The sequence below is a fragment of the Heterocephalus glaber genome, unplaced genomic scaffold (assembly GCF_053883595.1).
Source record: "Heterocephalus glaber isolate CG9 unplaced genomic scaffold, H.glaber_assembly_v1.0 deba00000470, whole genome shotgun sequence".
NCBI classification, from domain to species: domain Eukaryota; kingdom Metazoa; phylum Chordata; class Mammalia; order Rodentia; family Bathyergidae; genus Heterocephalus; species Heterocephalus glaber.
In genome coordinates this window covers 12,225,930-12,244,989 of record NW_028258145.1, presented here as the reverse complement: position 1 = coordinate 12,244,989, position 19,060 = coordinate 12,225,930, and the positions used below count along the sequence as shown (strand labels likewise).

Sequence of the window (19,060 nt, the reverse complement as noted above, 5' to 3'; positions counted from 1 at the left end):
CTGTGCTTGCCAGGTAAGTGCTCTACCACTGCGCTGTACCCCTGTTGCCCCACCCACCACCTTTTTTTTTTGAGACAAGGTCCTACTAAGTTCCCCATGCTATCATCAAACTTGAGATCCACCTGCCTTGACCTCGCAGTGGATGGGGTTACCTGGGTACCACCCCACCTGCCCTCTCCTCCTGTGAGTTGGTTTCTCAGGTACTGTCACCATGATGCAGATGCCTGCCGGGTCCTCTGAGTGGCCTGGACACAGAGTGTGTGGACAATGTCATGAGAGGGACTCAGGATCTCTTGGACAGCTTATCCAGGATAGATGTGAGGGAAATACTCATCCAGATGTTTAGGGAAGAGGGAGGAAGAGAAAAGAGAAGAGGAAAGATAGAGGAGGGTCTAGATGCCGAATCTGCAGCATCCAAGCCCGCTGGGGAGGGAAGATCCTTGCCCACACTGAATGAAGTGGGGGTGCTGGGGGACCATGGGCAGGAGAATGAAGGGTGAGTGTGGAGCCAGACAACCTGTGTTCAACCCCAGCACAGCCTCAACTTGCCGCTGGCAACCCCCAGGTCTCTGGTGCCTCTGTCTGCTCATCTGTGCAGTGGGTGTATTTGTCTTTCTTAGTCTCCCATGTTATCACAAAGATTAGAGATCCTGGGAAGCATTTGACCCTCAGTCAGCCCCAGACAAAAGGATGCTAGTACTGGATGACTAGAGGTGACAGGATGAAAGGATGCCTGCACATGGCCTCTCTCTGACAGCCAGAGAACACACATGCTAGGAGCAGACACTCACACAAACAGCCTGAGGGGACAGCATTTCAGATGGTCCCCTCCCTGCCACTTCCCTAAGGGTACCCCTAGGAACCGAGTGCTTCCTGGTGACAGAAAAGAGACAGGAATTTAGGGGCCTCAATGCAGAATCAAGCCGAGAGTGCCAGGAGGACGTACAGAGTGACAGGGTCTCCACCAGCCCTGTGCATCATGGGAAATCCTGAAAGGGAGGGAATTTTGTCCTCAGGGGTAGGGAACTACAGCAGTGGGATATGGGACCTCTCACGAAAACAGTGCAACACAGGAATCTGAGAGGGAACAGGGAAGGCTGTGGAGTGTGGCTCTTCATGCAGGCCACAGCCAGTCTTGCAGCCCAACGGGTGGTGTAAGCAGAGTCCCACAGCCCGCACAGACCTCAGACCAGGCTCCCAGGCTGACACAGTGGTGCGGGATCAAGCGAGGGCTTACCTGCACGTATAGCAGGGGAAAGATCCCAATCCGGTCTCCCAGCATGCCCTCTGCCCAGTTGTCATCCACGCGGCGGATCACTGTCAGAACTTCATCCTAGAGATTCCAGAGCCGCCGTGCACAACCCAAAAGGAAAACAAGAGACTGGTTAGATGTGGAGGCCAGGGGCAGATCCAAGAAGCTGTGGGGTCCCCTCAGCCTTCCCTTCCACTCATTGTCTTGCTCTGATAAGAGTGAGCACAGCCCCAAAGATCCCCACCAGGGACACCTGACAATTTCAAATATAGTCGGAGTTTTAAAACACAGGCTCCTATGATTTATTTAATGAAAGAAAAACATATGAGATAAAAATAAATTCAGCTAAGAATAACATGATTTGTTTCTAGCTCCATGCAAGAACAAAAGAAGTGATCCATGCCAAGTCCATGATTTAGAGCTTTGTAACCCCTCATCCTTAGTTCCCCAGCACATCCAGCACACAAGCACCACGTGGGAACAGCTGCACACAGGAAGCACATGCAGGGAAGGGAGAGGAGCTCTCAGGGAGCCTGGACAGGACATGAGAGGAAACACTCAATCACACTGTCCTGGACCCAGGGACAAAGGACAGGGTGTGTAGGGCAAGAGGAAGAACCCAGAAGAGATGGAGACCAATTGGGCTGTGGGCAGAGGAGCTGGGAGGAGAGACACAGCTGCAGCAAGTGCCAGGGAATGTGAACCCGTTCCCAGCTCCCAGCTCTGGGTACCTGACCAGGGCAGGACAGCACCCATGAGGGATGCTTTCCCCCACCCTCCTGGCCACATTCCTTCAGCAGTCAGCGTGTGCCCTCAGTCTGAAGCCAGCCTCCCCCAATGCCTCCCTGTCCCTCCTCCTTGGGCATCTGCTGAAGATCAGCTGGGCATCTAATGTGCATGGAGTTCATGGAGGACTCCCTCAGATCCAAAGGTGCCACCTGCCCTCCCTAGAAGCCACCACGCCTTTGTGAAGCAGGAAGATGGCAACACAGCCCCTTTCCAGGTCAGGAGGGGACGTCCCAAGTTGGGCAGTGAACCTCCCTGGAAGCAGAAGGAATTGTGGTGAGTGGGGTGCCCTGCAAAGGTGGGGGATGGTCGATGGGGCAGAGGCGGTGAGGCTCGGTGCTGCACTGTCCCCATGTCTCCTCCAAGCCTCTGGAGTGAGGGGATAATGAGTGTGGCTCACCCTCCTTTCATCCCCAGCTTTCACGAACAGCAAGTAACAAGTGATCCGAGACTTTGGAATTCAATTGCATCCAGCACAAGGATCCCCAGTCAAGGACAGACCAGACCAGTGATAGTGGCTCTGTAAATTATGGGAAAACCCCTGGTGGCTTTGTAGCTGTCACAACACTGTGGCACAAGGCATCACTCAGTTGTCTACAGGAGGCTGTGTGAACCTACCCACCACCCACCTGACGTATGAAGGTGGAGCATAGACATCATAGATGGTGTGTGACACTTGCTGGTGAGCAACTGTGTCATCTGTGTATTTATGGCACTGTTATCATTTCAGAGCCTTCTCCTTCTCCTCCAAAGAGCACTTTACTACAAAGGCACGCATGTCAGTAGTGTCATGCTGCGGCAGCCTCACACAACTCGGGTTCACTCAACTGCAGCGTTTCTTCTTGCTTTTTTAAACTTCTTTATCGGTATTGTACCTGCTTGCACAGTACAGTGACCACACTCATTGTGGAGTTGTACTTGAGCTTGGCTTCATTCTTTTCCCTCCCCACCTCCCACACTCCCTCCAGCTCTTGATCCTCTTCCCTTTTGCTTGCTCTTGATCTGATCTGGTGCTGTCGTCATGGTCCTGGGGATACCAGGCTGTGCCATATCCTGCTCTGCAAGTCCGTGATGCGTGACAGCTGTGCCATCGAGGCTGAGTAAGTCCACATTCTAACAGTCACACAACCACCATGGAGTCACCTAGCGATGCAGTCACACATTCCTTCAAGTGTCCTGTCATGAGTGACGCTGCTGTGCCTCTTCCAGTGAACACCAGAGGACAGGAAACATAGAGCCACCTGTAAGGTGCCACCTCATGCAGGTGGGAGATGCGACCCAGGGCTCCCGTCAGGTGCCGAGCGCAGGCTTCCTTGGGTCCCTCCAGCTGCATGGAGGACTGGCCTGTGTGGTGCTCAGGGATCACCATTCAACTGCAGTGCACGGACCCACCTGGTCCGAGCAGAAGGCCCAACCAAGTCAGACCAGGTCTCACTGGTCACAGAGAGGGAAAAGTAAGTTAACTGTGTAAAATTAAAACTTAAAAAGAAGAAAATAGTAGGTTAAATTTGATCTTAGAAAAATCAGAATATCCATACTATTATTTCATGCTGTTCTAAAAACTAAAGCCAAAGACATAAAAAATAAAGAAGTATAAATATTAGAAAGATGAGTATATAATTTTCTACCTACAAAAACAAAGTAGAAACTAAAAATTAGAATAAGAATTTGAAAAAAGCTGCCAATTTAAAAATAAATTCATAAAAATGACTGGCTTGCCTAGATAGCATCAATAATCAGAAAATGTGATCAAAATTGTCTAATCATTAAAAATAGTTCTGCATCTATCCCAAAACTAATTCCATAAGGATTAGACATATAGAAAGAAGCTTGATTATCCAAGAAGAAAACATGAATAGATGTTTCATCTTGAGCTGGGGAAGGTACCTTAAAATATGACAACAAAGATTTGGCTGAAGGAAATGTGAATCTTGTCTTAAAAACAGCAGTCACTGGGCAGGGGATTTAGCTCAATGGTTTCGCCGCCTGCTGCACAAGTGCAAGGACCTGAGTTCAATCCCCGGTACCAAAAAAAAAAGCAGTCACAAAACAAAAAGACAAACTAGAAAAATACTTGCAGGACACATGAAGGATAAAGGCCTCATATCCCTGCTGCACAAAGACTTTAAGCGACAATGGAGGAAAACAGATAAACACTTTAAAGGAAAAATAGGCTAAAGACAAAAATCAGGGAACTCATGAAAGAAGAAAGCAAACTGCCATTAAACAAAGAATCAATCCCAGGGATGATTTTAAACAAGAAGATTCCTCTTTTTCCTCTTTGTTCTTCTGCTCATTCAGTTGTTACAGACAAACATCAGGGCAATGTAGTGTGGGATGAGGATGCAGGAAGAAGGCACCTCCTGCTTTGGGTGGGTTCTAATCTTAGGACAGCAGCCTGGCAATGCCCTGGAAGCTGTATCATGCCTGACCTGAATGCACCACATCTAGGGATGATGTCTGAAGAAGACCCAAGTGTGAACCAAGATTTGGCTCTGAAGATGTTCCTTCTGGTGTTTGTTAAACTTCAGGAAAGCTAACACCAAATGCATAGCAGAGGGGCTTGGCTAAATGTCTGTGGCACTGTCCCCTCCATGAGATACATTCTATCTCTTAAAATGGTACTGGGGAGAAACAATGGTGTCCAGGGAAATGTCTATATTGAACACAAAATGTCAGTCCCGGGCCTGCTTCCTGCTTTTCAGCTTAGCTCCCCAGTACAATCCAGTTTCTCCTGCAGACTGCCAGGGTGAGGGGCTCCACATGCTTGCACATGTGCACAGGGTGCCTTCCCACATAGTGCACTTCCACTTGGTTTGGTCTGTCGGCTACTGGGTGACTTTGGTACAGCTCCCATCCACTCTAACAGCCTCACAGTAATAGTTTATATCAATGCATGGTATTTATTTAGTAGACATGATAATTATTTTTAAATGAAAAACTAAATTGTAAAACCATTTGCACATCATTCATTAAGTGAACATATCATTATTAATTTTACAAATATGGTCCTATTTTTGGTTAAAAAATTTAAAAATACACACGAAGAAAAAGTGTGAAAACATATATTCCAAAATTTCTATGACAGATAACTATAGGACAGGAAGTAGTCAGGCACTTTTATTTATTATTTATTTATTTATTTTTTGGTACTGGGGATCGAACTTGGGTCCTTGTGCTTGTGCAGCAGGCAGCGAAACCACTGAGCTAAATCCCCAGCCCAAGGCACTTTTATTTTTAATTTTTGTGCTCCTTTCTATTTTCCAAACATTCTACAATGAATACCAATCAGTTTCATAATAGAACTGTCTCACAAACCAGAAAACAAACACAAGGAGGAAACAAAAGGCCTAAGATTTTCTTGTGTTTCTGCACAACACTCTATATTTTCACTTTTAACTTATTTTGCTTTAGTACAGAGGAAACTAGTTGGCACAGGCTGGGGCAGGGGGCAGAAACAAAAGCACCCAGCCTGAAAATCACTGTAGATCCCTGCAGTAAGGTAAAAATTAAAAATACAAATATTTCTCAGTAGGAGGTGAGACAGGCACCAGGGTTCTGACTGGGGCTTTTAGTCACATAGGACTCCATTGAGTTTGTCACTGTGACCTGGCTCTGTGAGGCGTGTTGACACATATCCCATTCCATCAAACAGGAGATAGGTACATCCAGCTTCCCACCTGGCACCTAAGACACTCCAAGTCGCCACTCCACCCTAAGACACGTTAAAAGCTTAACAGGCTGAAAACTAACTAAGCTTCTCAGATCTGTGGCAGAATGGGGTGACAGCAAACTCCTGCTGCCTACAGGTGATGGAGAGAATCATGGAATCCAGGAGGGCACCCAGGGATCTGGACCCCAAGTGAGGAATCAGCAGGGGCAGTCAGGGGCCTGGGGGTCTAAGGCAACCCAGACACAGGTCCAGACTGCATGAGCTTCACCTCCGAGAGGCCTTCCAGTCCTGCAGGGAATATCAGGGGAAACCTACCTGCATCAGAAAAGGAGCCACCTCAATATGCCAGAGCACCCTGCTCTTCCTCATGGGTCTGCACGAGGAGACTGGTTAACCAGAGCATAACCTGTGAGCTAAGTGGAACTAAACAATCTACCCCGACAGCCAGCTCCAGCCACCCTGGCCACCAAGGTGGAGTGGAGGATTGAGAAGTGCAGGGATCACAGCCAAGACCATGACAGGACTCTGGAACCCCACCCCACACTCCCGACCCCCACCCGCTGAGACAGTTTATGGTCACTCATGTGTGCAGAATAACTTGTCTGGTTGTCAGGAACAAAGGGCAAGACTTACTATCAGGTGCAAGACAATTTGAAAGAGTCCACACCAGATTCAGATCTAAGACTGGAAATCTAAAATAGTCTCAATGAAGATGCCTCTGGGTTCATGGATGCACAGCACAGGGAGCAGATGGCAGTGTGAGCAGTGAGGTGGATATTCTAAGAAAGACCCTAAGAATGCTGTTAATCAAAAGCAATAACAGATGCAAAGATGCCTTAGACGGGGTCTTAGGAGATGGGACATGGCTGAGGGAAGAACCTCTGAGCTCCAGGTATCATGGAAGATACATCCAAAGCCGAAAAGCAAAGAGAAGAAACTGAAAGGAAGAAAGAAAAAAGAACAGAATATCCAAGAAATTTGGGACAACTACATAAGAATAACAAAAGAAGTAAAGAAAGAAACAGAAAAAGATTTGAAATAATGACAGCTAACTCTTTCAAAGGACATCAGGGCAGTGAGACTGCTCTATAGGACATGGTGACAGTGGACACTTGTCATGACACATGTGTCCAAGCTGCAGAATACACAACACAAGGGGGCACCCTCATGTACCAATAGCCTTGGTGCTGCCTGTTGACACAGGGTCATAGATGGTGAGGAACGTGCTCCTCATAAGGAGGAGGCTGTGCCTGGCACAGGGGCACATGGACCTCTCTATGCCTTCTGTACACCTACAACTGATATTTAAAAATCAAGTCTATTTAAAAAATAGCACTAGAGCTAGGAAAAGGGGCAAATGACAGCTCCCTACAATGATGTGGGTGTGGAGCTCACAAATACAATCCTGACAGAAAACAGAGCTGGACTCAAATATACATCATGTCTGAGTCCATCTATCTGAAGTCCAGAACAAACTCAACTCATTCACAGTGCCAGCAGATGTAGAGGACCAAGACTGGTACCAACCGAGCCCCCAGGTGCTAGCACCTTGCTTGCTTCTGACCAGGCAGTGACTGGAAGATTATGTTCTTCCTAGATATTCTCTGGTGCCATTCTGCTGTGGGGGCCAAGCTCAGAGAACCCTGGGGAACAGGGAGTCAGCCACTCCCCACACAGAAACAGTGACCACCTCTGCCTATGGACCACAGCACTCCTCTAACCTACACCACACCTCGGGACAGCCCCAAGGAGGAAAATTTCGTTCCCACACATCAGGGCTGCTAGCACAGAGCCTGCTTTGTCCTGGAATCATAAGACGCTCCAGGCCCCAGGATAGGACCAGGAAAATGCTGGCCAATTTTCACAGGTTAGGTCATGTCTCTGATCTGTCATCATGTTTCAAAGCCTAGAGCCAGCGCAGGACAAGGAGGGGAAACTGCTCTGTGGACTCCAGGACATGGAGAAATGCCCTTCCTTAGAAATCAAGCAGGTGCTGCATACAAGATGGCATGGATCAGCTGCGTGCTCCCGTCTCTGTTCTTGGAGAAGCCCAAGGTGTCCAACCTGTCCTCACTGGTGCCCATACCCTCCACGTGGCTCCTGATTGTCCCATCAGATGCATTGGATTATGCAATGACCAGCCCTGTGCCTGTGGCCTCATGGAGCCTGCTCCATGTCACTACTTGGCATCCGCTTCCTGGAAACGGCCAGCAAGGGACATCCAGGGTTTGCAGGCCAAGTATTCAATGCTGACACTGAAGCAGCTCAGTCCGTGAATGAATGCACACAGCCACGTGCCAGTGAAACATTCTTTACAAGCACAGATGGCAGTCGGCATCGGCCAATGTGACTCATTGTCAGTGCTTTCCTAGGTTGACGAGGAACCAAACCAACTGACACCAAAGCTGTCACCGATGTCAGGGAGGCGGGCACATGTCCAGGCTAACATAACAGCAGGCGAGGACTTTGTGAACAGAGTTCATTTCCCTTTTGTATGCAAAGCTCAATTTCACCACAGGCCTAGTGTTAAGGACTCTCACTCACTGGGCCAGTAGACAGTCACACGCCACCTTCCCTATTCCCCATATCTTGAGTTTTGGAAATGTACCAAGAGTCATCAATTGCCATATGGCTGGATCTCTCCTTGGCATCCAGGTGGCTTGGGCGGGGGGTGGTCCTGAGATGTTGTGATTTGGGCTATAAGCATAAAGTAGTTATCAAAAATTGAAGCACTTTCCTCCCAAGGCTTAGTAGATAATTCGTCTGCAAGAATTCAGGAGACATGGTCCACTCCCCATTCATAAGTCCTTAACCACTCTTCTAATCCATTTACCAATCCGTACATTCATTTCCACCTGGGGAAGGAGCATTGAAGCCATCAGGCCACTGTTGAGAACAGAGCTGAGGGTCAGAATGTAGACATTGGCCCTCCGTGTCCCTCCCTCGGCCACTGATAGCACTCACAGTAAAGCTCAGTGAATATCACAGCTCACACCAAGCATTTGAGGGCACAGCCTGGGAGGCCACAGGTGCTGAACCCTGGAGCCCTTGCAGCAGTTCTGGGTAAGGCAGAATCCACATGCTCATTATTTCATCCTCCTACCCAAGCCCTGTGTCAGTGTCATTTATAGAGCCCCCAAGACAGTCCCACAATGCATGAGTGGCCACAGCCCTGCTCTCCGGGAGGCCACATGGCTCCCTGTCCCCACTTCCTGAATTCCAAGGTTTCTAAGAAGCAGGAATGAAGCAGGGCCCAGAGATGGTCACCAGCAGGCCTGGAAATCTTCAGCTCACAGCCTGGCCCAGTGCAGGTACCCACATGGCCTGCCCTCAGCCGGCCTGCCACAGCATCCTTGCAGACTGGGTGCTGCAGATGTAACACATCTTCTGCCTGCAAACAAAAGCTGTCACCTGTCCCTCATCTCTGACCCCAACTGAGGTCACAGGGAGGAAAAACAGGGCCTAGGTACGCCTGTTCCCTGTCCCTCTCCAAGCCCTGAGTCTGGTGCTTACTAAAGCACTTCCTTACTAAAGCACATGAGACATGGTGGAGGGGTGGGGGTGGGTCACACAGAGGAGCCCCAGGGCTGCCAAGCAGGAGGAACCCCCACACCTAAGGTGGGAGCCTGGAAAGGAGGGCTGGTCCCCAAGGGTTGCAGGTGACTTGTCCTGGGTAAATGAGCCCAGTGGGGCTCAGGAGGGAATGGGGTGCCAGGACCCCGGGCTGTGCTTAGGCTCATCCTGCTATGGATCCTGGACAAAGAAAGAACCGAAAGCAAAAGTTCTGAGTCTTCTCAGCCCCAAAGGATCCTAACTACTGCTCAAGAGCATTCAGAGGTGCCCAGGAGCAGCCCAGGGGCTGGCTCTGTTACCCAAGGGTCAGGAGCCAGGATTGAGGGCCAGGCTGTGCACATCAGCAAAGCAGGAGGCCTTGGAAAGAAGGAGTGCAGAGAGGAGACCTGGAGTCCTTGGCTCCTGGTCTGCATGTCTCAGGCAGGGTATGATGTTCCTGGGAGCATCCAGATGACCTAAGTGGCATCACTGTCTGAGTGAACCTGAGGAAAGGGTTCACAGACAGCAGACACTCACAGGACTGCTCTGCCTAGCTCCATTCTTCAAATGCATTTGCTCCTGCAATTCCAGTGCCAGCTCCATTTTATAGTAAAAATGAGCCCAGAAGACTAAGTAAATGTTCCAAAGTCACTGCACAAGAGAGTGACTGGAGTCCAAGCGACTGAGTCCAATCCTGTCTGTGTTTGACATCAGTGGGGGCAGAGGAGCATCTCTGGGGTTCACACTGACTTGTCACCCAGGAGAGAGCTCCCCCACCTCTGAGAGATGGTGATCAAGCACTCAAGGTCATGTGGAGGTCTCCTGGGGACAGTACCAGGACAGAAGTCTGGGTGGGCCAGCAGGAATGGAGGCAGTGTTTGTAAGGGGCTTTTTTTTTTTTGGTACCGGGGATTGAACTCGGGTCCTTGCGCTTGTGCAGCAGGCGCCAAAATCACTGAGCTAAATCCCTGGCCCTGTAAAGGGGCTTTTAACCACAGAAAACTTCTCTTTGGTCCTGAGGGACTGGGGGTGGCCAAGGGGGTTCACAATCCGGTTGAGGACAGAGCAGTGGCTGTGTCCTCTGAACATGGGAGCCTTGGGACCCCAATGAAGTTGGGGGCAAACGCGCACAGAGAAGACCTGTAGCTCTGGAGGCTCCTTGGGCACTGTGGCGTGAGTTCACACAGGCAGCCCAGGCCATGTACGGCAAGCACAGCTCCCTGGGGAGACAGTTACAATATCCTGCCAAAACATGGCAGTGGCTCGAGAAAACCTTCGCTGAGTCTCATGGTGGCGTAAAAATGAGATGGGGAGGAAACCACCACTGCAGGGCTGGAGTAACCTTCTCTGAAGCCCAGCCCTGACCTGGACCCCATGGCCATCCATCCCAGAGAGGACACCAGGTCCTGATCTGAAGCTGAGTCACCCTGAACCTGCAGGGGCCATGTTTTATAAGAGCACACAGCCAGCCTGCAGACTGTCACTGGCACAAGCCCAGCCCCTGTGGGTGCAAGGCACCCTGTGGACAGATGCAGGGCATCCCATGGATGGAGGGCATCAGTGGGGCCCAGGAGCACCCCAGTCCTGTTGGCAGAGGAGACACTGCCTTTTCTGTCACTCAGCTTCGTATCTGCAAGTACCCAGCTTTTTGGAGTGGGACTACAGAGAAGTTATAAAATATGCATTCTTTAGCTGCTTTACAAAAGGTAATTATGCATTCTCTTCTTAAATAAAACAAAGACTGGTTTTAGAATGACTTTAATGCAATTTTAACAGAACTATTCAAAAGCTAAAGGTAAAAATTCACTGTGCTCTGCCTGTTTCATGTTTCTTACATGCTCCATCCCAGCACAAAGGGAAGGTTGGCACTATGTGCCCAACACCACATGAGCTCCTGGAGGCAAGTGCACTGGCACCCTCAGGTCCCTAGGTGGAGATATGTGGAGGGCATCAGGACGCAGCCCTGTGCATCTCAGCATGGTCCAGGCACTGCTCACAATCTGGGCCTCCACTAGGCGGGGGTGGGAGAACCCCTTGGAGAGTCCTCCAGCAACAGGAAACAGAAACTGTGTCCTCTGTGCCTGGTGTACAGACATGAGAAAGCCAGACAGAGACATTAGCAAGGGTGTTCCTGCCCATGCCTTGATCTGTAGCAGGCAAGGGCTATTGTGGGGGGAAAGGTGATGTGGGGCACGAGGGCCAGAGCATCACATCACACCCAGGGACTCCTTTCTCCACAGAAGCCCACAGGACTCAAGGAGAGATAGTCTTGGAAAAAGACACTGTGACAGGACACCTCCCCGGGGTCCCTTGGGGACATTGTGATCCAGGTGACAGGGAACTGGATCTAACTTCTCAGGGCCAACTGGGTCCAGATTTGCTTTCCAGGTCACCCTCCAGGACCCCATCACCAAGCCCACCTTATAGACACTCTGAGGCTGAGCCAGCTGTGCCCCAAACACCCCCCAGGAATGGGCCACAGAGCTGTCCCTACCCAAGGGCTAATCAGCTGCTGCTCTTGAGACCTCAAGTATTTGGCTGTGTCATCCAACTTGAATATTCAGCTCTATCGTCTAACTGCTCTGCATCCTCACTAGCCCATGTCTTTCTCAGGGCAACCTGAACAGCTCAGTGCCCATGCACTCCTGCCAACTACCTGTTGCCTGTGTCTCTAGATGCCACACTTAGAGAGCACTGTGTCTGACATAGAACCATGCCCCCACATGTGTGTAGACAACTCTGTGTCCTCTGGCCCGTGACTGGGGCTGGGAGACCCCACAGAGCCCCTCAAGTGGAGCAGGCTGTGGTGGGACCAGTATGTCACCAAGGGCTCACTGTGCTGATGGCCTGGTTCCTTCTGGGAAGTGATTGGGTCATGAGGCTCTGACTCTATGGTTGATTAATCCACTGATGGAGTTCTAACATGATGGCCTTATCCAGAGGTGAAGGACATAGGAGGTGGGGCCCAGTTGAAGGGACTGGGCCATGAGGGTGACCTTGGGGACTGTATCTGGCCCCTTCCTCTCTGATTTTCTCTCCTTCTGCTTCCTGCTGCCCCAAGGCAAGCAGCTTTCTTCCATCATACCCTTTTGCCATGTTCTTACCTGGGGGCCAGCCATAGACTGAACCCTCTGAATCCAGGTGGAACCTGAGGAGATGGGAGCCCAATCTCTGCTTCTTGAGGGTGATTTAGTCACTGTGAGGAGAGCTGACCAACTTTCCCACCAGAGGACACTGTTCCTGCTTCCTGTTACAGGTGTGTATTTCCTGTAAGCTCCTGGTTCTGCCCTATTTCCAGGGAGATCTCTACCCAGCCTCCTCCTACAGGGCCTGGCAAGAAGGCCTGGGCCTGGGTCAGCCTGGGCCTAGGCCAGCCATTGCTGGAGCTGGCAGGGCCTGCAGCCATTCCGGGATCTGTCCCCTTTTCAAGGGCCCAGCCAGACTCCATGAAGTCACATGTGATAGCACAGAACACTGAGGCTCCTGGGTCTCTCAAGGAGGGGAAGCAAACTAGGCTTGGAAGCAACCACCCAGGCACCAGACTAAGGGAGGAGGGTGACTCTCTGGCTTCAGAGAAGCAGCACCAGCCAGGTGACAATGGGTATTAGCATTTGAACACCTTGATGAAAGGAAGGAAGGACAAGTTGGATCCCTGAATGAAACACATTATTCACTGTCAGGCTGAACAATAGAACAAGACATAAACAGCAGGCAGTGTGGGACCTGCCAGTTTCACTCAAATGTGGTATGCACGGACTCATGCAGTCCTCGGAGCACTTGCTGCTGGGGTAGGGATGGCAGTAGGACCCAGCCTCACAGCAGAGGTGAGGTAGAATCCTAAGCTTGTGACTCACAACTGTGGGGGTGCAGGGGGCAGAAGGACCAAAGACAATGAGGAAGAGGAAGAGGAGGAGAGGGAGGAGAGGGAGGAGAAGGAGGAGGAGGAGGAGGAGGAAGAGGAGGGGGAGGAGGGGGAGGAGGGGGAGGAGGGGGAGGAGGAGGAAGAGGAGGAGGAAGACCTGTGTGGAGAGCCAGCCTCCAGCTCCTTCCCCTGGACCTTGAGGGCTGCAAATGAATTGATAATGAACCAAGGGGATCCAGGGGCCTGTAGCCAGGCCAGCTATATGACTGGCTCTTCTGGAGAGCTCCGCAGGGCTGTGCAGCCTCTGCCCCTGCAGCTCAGCTGTGATTCAAGGCCCTGGAGCCATTAGTTCCTGTGGCTGACCCGGGTCTGAGCAGGGTCCTCAGGAGCCCACAGCCCTGGAAGGTCTCACCAGGTACTTGCAACAGTGCTGAGAACCAGGCTGGGTAATGGGCCCAGTGGCCAGCCCATTTGGCACCCAAGACCTTGAGCTCTGAGTTCACCGTGGAGGGGCCATGTGCCACCCTGTCCCTCCAACATCCTCCAGCAAACCTCGTGGACATCAGGTATCAGTGCCCCAGTGGTAGGGAGGCTGTGTCATTGCCCTGGGCACAGCTGTGGTGGACACAATCTCTGGTGGACCCTACCTTGGTGAAAGTCAGGCAGTCTTGATCCTGGTCACGGTCCTTCATCTCAAAGTCATACAGTGCTGTGCCCTGGGGCGGGGCTTGAGGCAGGGGCCGGAGGCATTGGACGTAGCTGGCTGGGAGGAAGCCCCGTGTGCCATGCAGTTCACCGTGGAACCAGTGCTCATCCACCCGGTGCCGCAGGATGATGACATCCCCCTTGTTGAACTTGAGGTCCCCAGGCTCCTTCCCCTCGTAGCTATAGAGGGCCTTGCCATATGGGAGCTGGGACAGGCTCTGGAAAAAGAAGAAGACAGTACAGGGTCATTGGAATGGCGAGGCACCTGCTGGGTGGCCCGGGTTTCCAGGGGCCCTCTGTGTCCCAGGGAGAAGACAGCCTGTCCAGGAGTCCAGTCCTCCCAGCCTGGGCCAGACAGGGTCCTCATTACAGTGAGAACTGCCCTCCCTCACCTTGAGGGGCTAAGTCCATGGGCAACCTGCCCACACCCAGGGGGCTACAGGTGTGAGTTCTCCCCCACCCACTGCTCTGTGCTGAACTGATACACACTGGCTGCATTTTCCCAGGGATGTTCTGGACAAAGCCACCAGATTCTCAGGCCTTATTACCGGATGGAACTTTGCTTTGCCTCCTAACCCCTTAACTCAGGACATAGGGGTTCCAGGCTCACACCCCACCTCATAGATCATGCTGCACCACCCCCCTACTCTGTAGGCTCAAGAAGCCATACACACTCACCAGGCCCAGGCCAGGGACCTTTGGTCCCCATCACAGACCCCCACAGGCCATGACACATGCTTTTTGTCACATACAGCTGTCTGGTCCAGACACATGACTACAAGAGTTTAGTCCTATCCCTTGGTCAGAGGCTCCTCCTGCCATTCCATCAAGGGTGAGCAGTCCACCCATCTCACCCCAGATGAAGCCACCTGCTTTGGTCTCAAACCTCAGTCAGTCCTGAGACACCCACTCCCCATCTGCCTTCCACCCTGAACAGTCCTGAGGCTCAGCCTAGTGCTGCAGCCACCCCTGAGCTCCTCCCGCTGGCCCCATGCTGCAGACACTGGGCTATGTGGGCTCCACTTTCTTATGGCTGGCAGCACCAGCCCAGCAGTGGGCTTTGCCAGCAGCCCTGTCTGTGCAGAGGAGCTCTGTGCTGTGACACGCACCTCCTGAAGCTGAGCTTTTGCACCAGGCTGCCTGTACCATGGCCCCTGCAGTGTTCAAACCATCAGCAGCAGCCCAAACCATGAGCAGCAGAACACAGAAGCCACCATGTAGCTGGGACCCCAGACATGGAATCTCAGGCACAGCAGTTGGATGTCAGATGGTGGTAGGGAGACCAACTGGCAGGAGAGGCAGCCACTGGCTGGCCAGGGCAGGGCAGGCTAGAGGGCGTGGAGAGGAAAACCAGCACGGATCCAGGACCCTCACCCTGGACAGTGGTGCAAGGAGCATAGGCTGCCACAGCCTGGCTTTCAGAGACAACCAAAGGGAGACAAATCAGGACACAAGTGCTCCAGCTCAGCCACCACAAGCCACTGGGACACCACCACTGTGAACCACCAGGAAGCTGTGGGCCGGCAGCAAACCACTGTTGAGGGCCACCAGGATACCGCTGTCACACAAGGCTGGCCAGCCAGGGCAAAGGGATTCACAGGCAGTGAGTAGGATGTCTGAAGACTTTGTCAGCTGTCACATTGCGTTAATACCTGCAGAGTAGAGGTCAGGGAGGCTGCACTCACCCCAACACAAAGACACCCAGCAACATGGATCACCAGGCAGGATGTCGGCAGGCTAGGGCAGGGGGCCCAGGGCCTGTTAGTGTGAGTCTGCAAAAAGACAGGGTATCCCTCCCTCCCTCTTTCTCTCCCTCCCTTCCTTCTTTCCTTCTTCCCTTCCTGTTTTGTTTTGTTTTTTTGAGACTGAGTCTCACTAGGTTGCTCAGGCTGCCCTTGAACTTGTGACACTCCTACCTCAGCCTCGTGAGTAGCTGGGATTATAGAATTCATCACTACATCCAGCCAGGGTGACTTTCTTGTTCTATTTCAACTTAGCTTACCATTATTTTAAAAGTTAAATACAACATTTATTTTCATGACAGCCATATTTTCACCAGGGCTACAAGGAGAAGCTTGGGTTCACATCCAAGGAGAAGGTTTTAAGGAACAGAAGAAAAGGACCACATGAAGCTTGAAAAGCTGCTCTGCCAGGGCACAAAGGTCACACAGAGCCCACCCCTGCTCCTTTGGCTGTGGGCACCCAAGCAGTGTCCCAGGGCCTCAGCCTTGTGGCTGACTGGTCATTCTCACTACTGTTGTCAGTGGGTGAGCAGGCGAGCCTGAGCTCTGCATCCCCTGCAGCTCTCATGCTGCCCAGCATGATGGGGATGCCTGGCCCCACTACACCCATCCCAGAGTCCTCTAGATAGATGACAGAGGCTGCCTGCACAAACACCATTCACACCACAGTGTATGCTGTGGCCCCCACCTGCCCAGTGTGGCTGGGAGAGCAGGGCAGGGGACAGGGAAACTGTGTCACTGTCTTCCCAACCTGGTAGGCAGGTGTTTTGGGGCCCCTCATCTGAACCCTGGCCCGAGGTCACCCACCATGATCACATACAAGCTTTGCCTGCCCAGTGTCTCTGGGCACACTCCAGTTCCACTTTCCTCCGCAGTTGCTGCTCTGGGGAGCTCTGTAGAGAACCCCACAAGCTCACCCTGCCAGCACCTGCTGTGAGCCTGCTCTGCAGCCCTGGCCCTGACCATGGACTCCACCAGCTGCCAAGCAAGGGCACTCCATGGGCTCCATGTCCAGGCTCTTGGGGACCCTTCAGTCCTACTCCTCTATCCCCACCACGCCTCAAGCCAAACTAGTGCAGCCCGCTGTGTGAGTATAAGCTCCCAGCACTCCCTCACCACTCTCGGATCCAGGCTCCTCAACACAGCAGCCACAGCCACTGCCGGCACCTGTCCTTTCCAGCCACCACAAGAAGTGTCTACTTCCAGGGAGGACGTGGTCCTGGGGCCTGCAGGGTTTCACACATGGAGCTCCTTCCCATCATGCACACACTGGGCTCCCAAGGCTGGGAGGAGGACGAGGAGGGCGAGGAAGCGGGAAAGGAGGAGGGAGAGGAAGAGGGAGGCAGGGGTGAGGGGAAGCTGAGGGCAAGGGAATGGTGCCCACTCCTCACCCCATCTGCCCAGCGCTGAACAGAGAATAGCACAGAAAGGCAGGAACCTAAGACCCAGGGTCCGTGTTTGAGGGCAAAACATGAGGTCAGGGAGGAGGCAGCTCACATAGGGCAGAGGAGCTGGGACCCCACAGGGCTGTCAGGACCTGCTCAGAGACAGGGACCTGGGACACCTCCGCCTTATATCCTCAGTGCCTGTGAGGCTTAGGGACCCTGAGCTCTACGGGAAGAGATTCCTGCAGACTTACTGTGCTGCCCAGGTCCTGAGGTTTGTGCCATCATCCCAGCCCAGGGGCCAACCAGGCACGCTGAGCCAGTCTTTCTGCCCACAGACAGACACCCCTATAGCACAGTGGGGTGTCCCCAACACTGCTGTGAAGCCACCACTAAGGAAAGAAATAAAAGCCAAAGGTGGGAAGAGCCCGAGATGCCTACAGCACAATGCACACCAGCTACTCCCGCAAGGCACAATAATAATTAAAACCCAGAATGTCGATTTCACAGCTCATTACGTGGATGTGGTACACAGATCTTCCTCTGGCTTAACGTCCTACCCTGTTGAGAGGAGATGGCCCTCACTCAACACACACACACAGACACACACACACAAACACACAGCAGGCAACTCTAGGGGATCACACTCATGCAGTGGAGGCTGCAATGAAGTGGAGAAGCTGGTCTCTGTGAGAACCTGCTGTCCCTGCCTACGCCTTCCATGGGCAGCAGAGGATCAAGAAAAGGGTTAAAATAATGAGAGTTAATGAAATGGGTGTATACACTAGGTGAACTTGGCTCCATGCTATTTCTTACAAGGAGGGGCTGGCTACTCAGCCTTGGGAAAGAAATGTTCTTTACAGAGAGCCTTGAGTACACTATTAGTGTGTATGTCCTTGTTTCTAGCCAAGGCTGGGAAAGCTCCCTTCCAGCCATGCAGACCTGTTGGCACCTTTGTCTGAACACAGTACTTGAGAAATTGAGGAACTAAATGTGGTGTGGTGTTTTCTCTCTCACCTACTGACAGATCCATCTCATGCAAGATCCTTTCCCACAGGATTCCTCTTCATCTTTGGTGCTGTGTCGCTGTATGATAATATATTATTTGACTATGCTCATGTCTGCTGTACTTTTATAATAAAGTTACTTTCATCTTTTTTAAATCATTATGTGGCTCTTCTCTGTTGGTGCTGATCCAAACCTCAACTTTCTGTGGCCACATATATGTGGCTCCTTGCTGTTATATGGCGCCCCACTGTCAGCCCACACCAAGTGTGAGCTCAAAAGACCCACCAGATGATTAAAAGTCATCAGAATCAAAACAGAGTCATCTTTGTGGAGTCCTAATCAACGAATAAACTCACAAAGCCAGAGGTCATGAAGGGGGGTCTGGGTTGCTCATGCTGGGGACAGGAGCTACTCCCGAAGACTCTTCTTGAACTGTGCCCATGCACAGACCACACAGACGTGCTGTGCAGGAACCTGTCTGCACAGGCCTGCCCACCCTCGGGGTGATGCCACTGCCTGCTCAGCCTCCAGCAGGGACTGCAGCTTCAAGGCGTCCTACACAGTTCTCCTCATCATGCCTTAGAATCACCCGTGCCCACGGTTTACTATGGTTATATTCCTATCACAAACAAAGTTCACTCATTACTCTCAGGACACACCATGATTATTCAGGTTGACAAGGACATAGACTTGCACACCAGTGGCCTGGGTTGGGGCCTGGGCTAAGGGAAATTCCCTGTTATTTCCCCAGAATGTAGGTCCATAAAAGGGAGGAAACTGCAAACCTGGGCCAATTCTCCTCTCTATGAACAATGCCCCTTACACTCCTCGGGTTGGTCCAATGGGCTCCGGCTGTGCACTGCCTTCCTGTGTTCCCCTGCTCTGTGCTCCAACACTCTTATCACCAGTGGAGTAGGCTGAGAGGGCTGAACTAAGGAACAGCTGGTAACAATCAGCCCTGAAGAGGGCCAGAGAGCAGTGGAGCCCTGGTCAAATCCCTCCTTCTGCCAGTCCAGTCAGTGCCCACACATCCAGGCCACAGTGCTCTGGGACCTCAGCAAACAGGGAACCCGGATGCCCACGGAGTGGCTTTCT

General features: G+C 51.9%; 1 protein-coding gene across 2 annotated transcripts in view; it reads right to left on the bottom strand.

Annotated features, from left to right (window-relative positions):
• Sh3rf3 (SH3 domain containing ring finger 3) overlaps nucleotides 1–19,060 on the bottom strand; it is a 235,681-nt gene that overhangs the window by 95,149 nt on the left and 121,472 nt on the right. For both annotated transcript variants that reach the window (XR_015448504.1, XM_004844734.3), the window contains exons 2-3: nucleotides 13,773–14,048; nucleotides 1,238–1,333 (exon numbers count right to left, since the gene is read on the bottom strand). Coding sequence is in view for 1 of the 2 variants with exons in the window: in XM_004844734.3 (XP_004844791.2) it covers nucleotides 1,238–1,333; nucleotides 13,773–14,048 (372 nt within the window). In the remaining variant the exon portion in view is untranslated. The remainder of the gene's footprint in view (nucleotides 1–1,237; nucleotides 1,334–13,772; nucleotides 14,049–19,060) is intronic.